Source organism: Adiantum capillus-veneris, chromosome 24 (assembly GCF_014529385.1).
Source record: "Adiantum capillus-veneris isolate H3 chromosome 24, ASM1452938v2, whole genome shotgun sequence".
NCBI lineage: Eukaryota > Viridiplantae > Streptophyta > Polypodiopsida > Polypodiales > Pteridaceae > Adiantum > Adiantum capillus-veneris.
The window spans coordinates 132,460,514-132,467,200 of record NC_140954.1 but is presented as its reverse complement, the minus strand read 5'-3'; the positions used below and the strand labels follow the sequence as shown (position 1 = coordinate 132,467,200).

Below are 6,687 nucleotides of genomic sequence, written 5' to 3'. Positions count from 1 at the left end.
TCAAGCCTCGAGGGATTCTCTTGCCCAAGCTCGTCTTCTTCTTCTTCGAACAACTATCCTTTTTCTTCGTTGATGCTTGTTATCTCCTTGCTATCCTCCTTGCTTGTTGCTTGTTTTCTTCTCGTTTTCTTCGCATGCAAATGACTCCCCTCATGCCGCCATGGTCAAGAGAGAGAGATAGAGAGAGAGAGAGAGACCTCGCCTTGGCTCCTTTCCTCCTCGCCTTGGCTCCCTTCTCCTCGCCTTGGCTCCTTCCCTTTTCCTTGGTTGCTCGTTCTTCTTTTGTTCTCCTCGCCTTCGTTGGCTTCCCCGAATCTTCTTACGCTTGCCCTTCTTTCGTTGATGCCGCTCTTCTCCTATGCCTCTCCTTGTTTTCTTGCCTCGAATTCCCCCTTCATGCCAAAAACCCAAAACTATCAATAGCTCTCCTCAGTACAGCCGGCGCCACTGACGTGGCATGACCCGGCGCTATGACGTGGCAGGCGGAGTGTGGAGCAGCGCAAAAAATGCCAGGAGTGACGCCGAAAACGATCGCCCCAGCCTGATCGTCGTTTTTCGCTTCTGCTCCGAAATCATCCCGGCATCCTAGAGCCCGCTGCGAGTGCATTTCTCCTCCTCTCCGCCTCTGGCTGCTGCCTGTATGCCATGGCCACGTTTTTTTTTCCCCTTTTTTTCACACCTCCTTAATATTAAGGATGGCCCCCTTTTAATGGGCGGCCTTTTAAAAAGCCTTTGGGCGGCCGACCTTTGCTTTTGGGCGGGCGGCATCCCTTTGGTTGCTCTTAGGCGGCCATAGCCCTTGGGTGGCCACACATTGTCTCTTCCCATTTGCTCAAAAATTTCAGGGGCCTCATTACCATTTCCATTCTGAGAGTATCCAGATACCATTGCATTCCAAATGATAGCATCCTCTTTAACAATGCTATCAAACAAAAGCCTTGCAGCTAATACTCGACCACACTTACTGTACATATTCACGAGCAAGGTGACCATAATCACATTTAGCTTTGAACCTATACCTATGAATTGAGCATGCAACGGAGCACCTTTTGTTACAGCTCCGACATTTGTGCAAGCTGAAAGAACGCTTGTAAAAGTAACTTTGTTTGGTATAAACCCTTCATTATGCATAATCTCATAAAGCTGAATGGAATCTCTGTCATCCCCATGCTGCATATGTGCAGTAATAATGGCATTCCAAAACCTGGACGTAAGACAAAAACTCCCAGCTGAGACACCAACCGAGCCGACCAGTCCGGCCCCCGGTGAATCTTAAACGGCCAATAACTTGGCAACCGTAACTCCGATCGGTGATCTAAAAAGACCGACGCGCTCCACAAAGTGAGCACTTCAGGCCCGTGCATTCATTTCATCTCTGTCACCTTAGCTGCAGTTGCCCAATCCGGTACGGATCTGCAATCGACTCAAACTTCAAAGTGACATAACTTCTTCACCGTGGCTCCAATCGACGAGCCGTAAAGACAAGCTGGTAGAGCACTACAAGCACTACAGTTCTAGATCGTAATCTTCCATCTGTGCTCACTTTAAGTATAGTCCATTTTTGGCATCATTAAGGCATCAATTGGCCCTTTAAAGCCGCATCTACCATACATTCATCATTAGACTTGGCCTGTTAACAAGCCCTCATCACTGACCATTAATCAAGTAGGCTTCAAATAAGCTTAGCTTGCATTTCTCTGCTCTTTTTCTTATCATGGAAGCGGAGCTGCACGACATCCACTGCCTCTGAATCTGCACAGCCTCTGGTCTGTGCCAACAACACTTCAATCTGCATCTGCTACAGGTACTTTAAGCTCTTTACCATCATCAGACTCACTGAACTGTTAAACATATGAAAAATGAAATAAGGCTTATACCCTATCATCAGTGTATTAGCTTAATCATTAGGTAGTTGTCCATCAAAAATCTCTGAACTGTATCTGCCGTATCTTCAAAGCAATTCAATCATGGATAACTTGCTTAGTGAACCCCGCCAGACTTAAGTGCTCCAGTTAATGATACACACGGCTTGACCATTAAGTTCTCTCTTAAGGAACCCTGTCAAGCTCAAGTATGCCTTACCCTGTCTACACACGGAATGGCCGTCAAGTCCTTTACTTCAAGTTCTGTTAGCAGAACCAACTCAAAAGATGTGAAGATACTTCATTAATTGTCCAAAGAAGTTAGCTGGAAGCTAGCCATGTTATCTTATTGAATGCATAACCAAACACTCTTCTAACTTGGCATAATCTAGAAAACAAAATCTTGCATCTTGCAGCCTGCTACATCAGGCATCCGGTATCCTCTGCATCTGCAACTTGCACTTTAGTAACCCCCAGGATCAAATGGGATAATAAGGAATTGTCCACACACTAGAGCATCATAGTATCCACATGAGAATACATTTCCTGTATCAATCAACATCAAGCATTTCTGGTTCAAATATGCTACCCTTGGTGCAAATAGCACGCAATTACTATGCATACTGATCAATATCCATCCGTATTGAATCTGCTTGTGAATATCCTTAGAATCTCCTAGATCAAACACCATTGAGATCACATAGCATTGATGGGATCCACAATATACTAGAGCTTCATCTGAAGCATAGTGCAGCACCCACATCCCGTAAACTATTGGCAACTTAAGCTCGTTACCAAAAAGCATTAAAGAAATCTGACTCCCTTTTACTGGCAGCCAAGACATCACCGACATAAGCATCGATAGGAGTAGCATCCCAATCCAGCCACTTCTGGCACATTGTCCAAGCAAATGAAAAACCATGTGTACTTTATGCAGTATCAAGGATGATTTAGCATCATCACCCCCTCTAGCTTCATAGCCATCACGAAAAAACTTGGGAGTCTCTCGACCTGTATCATCAGAGGAATTTTTACCTATTGGGACTTCAGCTTGATCATGAAAAACAGCTTTATCCTGTAGATCTTCATCCATAGCATCCTCGGGAAAATCACTCTTAGAAGTCTCAACATTAATCAAAACTGTAGGAGTTATCTCCTCATGGAGTCCATCTACAAGCATAGATGTAAAATCCCTGTCGATAACCTGTTCACAATCAATATGATCCAAGCAATCTTCATACTCCTCAATATCATCCTCTGCTTCCTTATCTGCATCCATGTTACTTAACAATACATTATAGAGCTGTAAAGGCTCATGTGGCACCCCCTCTGAAGAGGTATACGCATCAGAAAGCTCTTCTATACTGTCATAAACATCTCCTTCAGATCTAGAGAGAAATTCATCGATTATAGCATCCTCTTCTGTGATAGCATCATATACAAGCATATTGTCAGTAGCAATCATAGGTTCATTGACATCCTTAGGCTCATTCTGTGCTGGGTCCACAATCTTAGTCACTTCATCAGCTACTGTGTATATAATAGCTTTATTTATGCAATCATCTGTAGTAGACATGTTATCCTGCTTGGAGGATATAGTGCAAATAGCTTCAGTAACATCCTGTAGAGGTTCATCTGTTTGATAAACTCTTTCAGAATAACCCATGTCAAGATCAACAACTTGCGGACCACTTGTTGTACAGTCTATGTCTTCACTGGAACCATTATTAGAGGTAGCGTCTATGCAAGCAATCTTTGAAAAAAATTCATATAAATCTGTTCCAGCATTAAATTCATTGTTTACCTTTTCTTTGTTGCTCAAATTAAGCTCCTTTGAAACTGAATCTGCTACTTCCAGCTTAAAATTCTCTTTAGCTTTACTTCTTGCAGAAATATGCACCCAGAGTTCATCATAGTTGAGGATCTGCATCTGATCCCCTTCACCTTTACTGAAGACAACCTTATTTCGTTCAGTCATCTCCTTTATTTCCCGATCTACAATCCTTGATATTTTGTAAATAAATTCCTCTGCAAATACTCCCACCGTGTGGGATATTCTTCTGCCAGTTCTTGAACCTGCTTTTTAAAATCAGAGTTTACAACCACCTCAAAAGCTGCAATCATCCGATCTTCTGGAACATTTCAGCTCTTCATCTCAGCTTCGTAACATGCAATAAAACCTTCTGAATCATATCCCTAAAAAACATAACACTGCTCACATACAGCATCAAGTGCTAGCTCTATAGCATCATCAATCTGCTTTTTTATCTGCATGGCTTTTGCTTCCTGCAGACATCCCTGAACTAATTCCATCATTTTTGGCAAATCTGCAACTGGTAGATTTTTATCAAATCCATTGGCATTGAAATCTTCAATAAACTGCTTTAACTATTCTGGCATCTCCATCTTTACCTCCCACCCCCGCTCGTTTCGCGTCGGGTTCACCAAAGATGTCGGGGGATATGTGTTCGCTACGTGAGCTGGGCAAGCACCGGGCCTCTGGCTGTGGGAGGTGTGAAAGAGAGAGAACAAGAACAGCAGATGCAACTGAATCTGGAAATCACCGTAATCATCAATTAATTGATTAAATATGTTTGAGTACAAATTTATCTTTAGCCAAGGCGGGCTGTTAACAGCGCCGTCACTTGGGTCATCTGCTAACCAGGAGTTTACGCTCCCGTTTACAGGATTAGCCGAGCCGTTAACAACATCGGACTTAATAAAATGCTAATTCAATCTCTAACGGATGACGGTGATGGAAACTCCTCATGTTGCTTCATCTGCTTCAAATGCCCGTGGATTCTGCAGTCTTCAATTCTGCTCACTACCTCAATCATCAAGCTTCAGAAGTTATTAATTATCCTTCTTTGTGCGCATGCACTTGCTTATCTGCTCTTGCCAAACTTCACTCTTTACCTTGCCAAGATCTACCTTACCTGATCTTGCCAAACCTTAACTCTTTCCTCTTTGCTTGCAATCCCTTCTTCTTGCCTGTACCTGCTCAAGCCTCGAGGGATTCTCTTGCCCAAGCTCGTCTTCTTCTTCTTCGAACAACTCTCCTTTTTCTTCGTTGATGCTTGTTATCTCCTTGCTATCCTCCTTGCTTGTTGCTTGTTTTCTTCTCGTTTTCTTCGCATGCAAATGACTCCCCTCATGCCGCCATGGTCAAGAGAGAGAGATAGAGAGAGAGAGAGAGAGAGAGAGAGAGAGAGACCTCGCCTTGGCTCCTTTCCTCCTCGCCTTGGCTCCCTTCTCCTCGCCTTGGCTCCTTCCCTTTTCCTTGGTTGCTCGTTCTTCTTTTGTTCTCCTCGCCTTCGTTGGCTTTCCCGAATCTTCTTACGCTTGCCCTTCTTTCGTTGATGCCCCTCTTCTCCTATGCCTCTCCTTGTTTTCTTGCCTCGAATTCCCCCTTCATGCCAAAAACCCAAAACTATTAATAGCTCTCCTCAGTACAGTCGGCGCCACTGACGTGGCATGACCCGGCGCTATGACGTGGCAGGCGGAGTGTGGAGAAGCGCAAGAAATGCCAGGAGTGACGCCAAAAACGATCGCCCCAGCCTGCTCGTCGTTTTTCGCTTCTGCTCCGAAGTCATCGTGGCATCCTAGAGCCCGCTGCGGGTGCATTTCTCCTCCTCTGCGCCTTTGGCCACTGCCTATATGCCATGGCCACGTTTTTTTTTTCCCCTTTTTTTCACACCTTAATATTAAGGATGGCCCCCTTTTAATGGGCGGCCTTTAAAAAGCCTTTGGGCGGCCGACCTTTGCTTTTGGGCGGGCGGCATCCCTTTGGTTGCTCTTAGGCGGCCATAGCCCTTGGGTGGCCACACATTGTCTCTTCCCATTTGCTCAAAAATGTCAGGGGCCTCATTACCATTTCCATTCTGAGAGTATCTAGATACCATTGCATTCCAAATGATAGCATCCTCTTTAACAATGCTATCAAACAAAAGCCTTGCAGCTAATACTCGACCACACTTACTGTACATATTCACGAGCAAGGTGACCATAATCACATTTAGCTTTGAACCTATACCTATGAATTGAGCATGCAACTGAGCACCTTTTGTTACAGCTCCGACATTTGTGCAAGCTGAAAGAACGCTTGTAAAAGTAACTTTGTTTGGTATAAACCCTTCATTATGCATAATCTCATAAAGCTGTATGGCATCTCTGTCATCCCCATGTTGCATATGTGCAGTAATAATGGCATTCCAAAACCTGGACGTAAGACAAAAACTCCCAGCTGAGACACCAACTGAGCCGACCAGACCGGTATGGAACCGGCCCCCGGTGAATCTTAAACGGCCAATAACTTGGCAACCATAACTTCGATCGCTGATCTAAAAAGATCGACGCGCTCCACAAAGTGAGCACTTCAGGCCCGTGCATTCATTTCATCTCTATCACCTTAGTTGCAGTTGCCCAATCCGGTACGGATCTGCAATCGACTCAAACTTCAAAGTGACATAACTTCTTCACCGTGGCTCCAATCGACGAGCCGTAAAGACAGGCCGTTAGAGCACTTCAAGCACTACAGTTCTAGATCATAATCTTCCATCTGTGCTCACTTTAAGTAAAGTCCATTTTTTGAATCATTAAGGCATCAATTGGCCCTTCAAAGCCGCATCTGGCATACATTAATCATTAGACTTGGCCTGTTAACAAGCCCTCATCACTGACCATTAATCAAGTAGGCTTCAAAGAAGCTTAGCTTGCATTTCTCTGCTCTTTTTCTTATCATGGAAGCGGAGCTGCACGACACCATAGACGCCATCATGGCAACTTGAAATTACCTCTGTGATCTCACTGGAGGTTGGTACTCGCC

At 44.4% G+C, this 6,687-nt stretch overlaps 1 protein-coding gene across 1 annotated transcript; it reads right to left on the bottom strand.

Annotated features, from left to right (window-relative positions):
* Positions 1-585: 585 nt before the first annotated feature.
* On the bottom strand, positions 586-6,186 carry LOC147427160 (pentatricopeptide repeat-containing protein At2g03380, mitochondrial-like). Its single transcript, XM_086498272.1, has 4 exons — positions 6,176-6,186; positions 5,622-6,080; positions 3,437-3,577; positions 586-1,204 (listed from the first exon to the last, which is right to left on the bottom strand). Exons 1-4 carry the CDS (start codon positions 6,184-6,186, stop codon positions 586-588), a joined length of 1,230 nt encoding a protein of 409 aa, XP_086354398.1.
* Between the last annotated feature and the right edge of the window lie 501 nt (positions 6,187-6,687).

Excerpts from the sequence above, each read along its gene's own strand:
- LOC147427160 (XM_086498272.1), bottom strand. Across the intron at positions 3,578-5,621 it reads CCGCCCGCCCAAAAGCAAAG|TGAAGACATAGACTGTACAA; the intron begins GTCGGCCGCCCA and ends TAATGGTTCCAG. Across the intron at positions 1,205-3,436 it reads TCCTCCAAGCAGGATAACAT|GTTTTGGAATGCCATTATTA; the intron begins GTCTACTACAGA and ends TCTTACGTCCAG.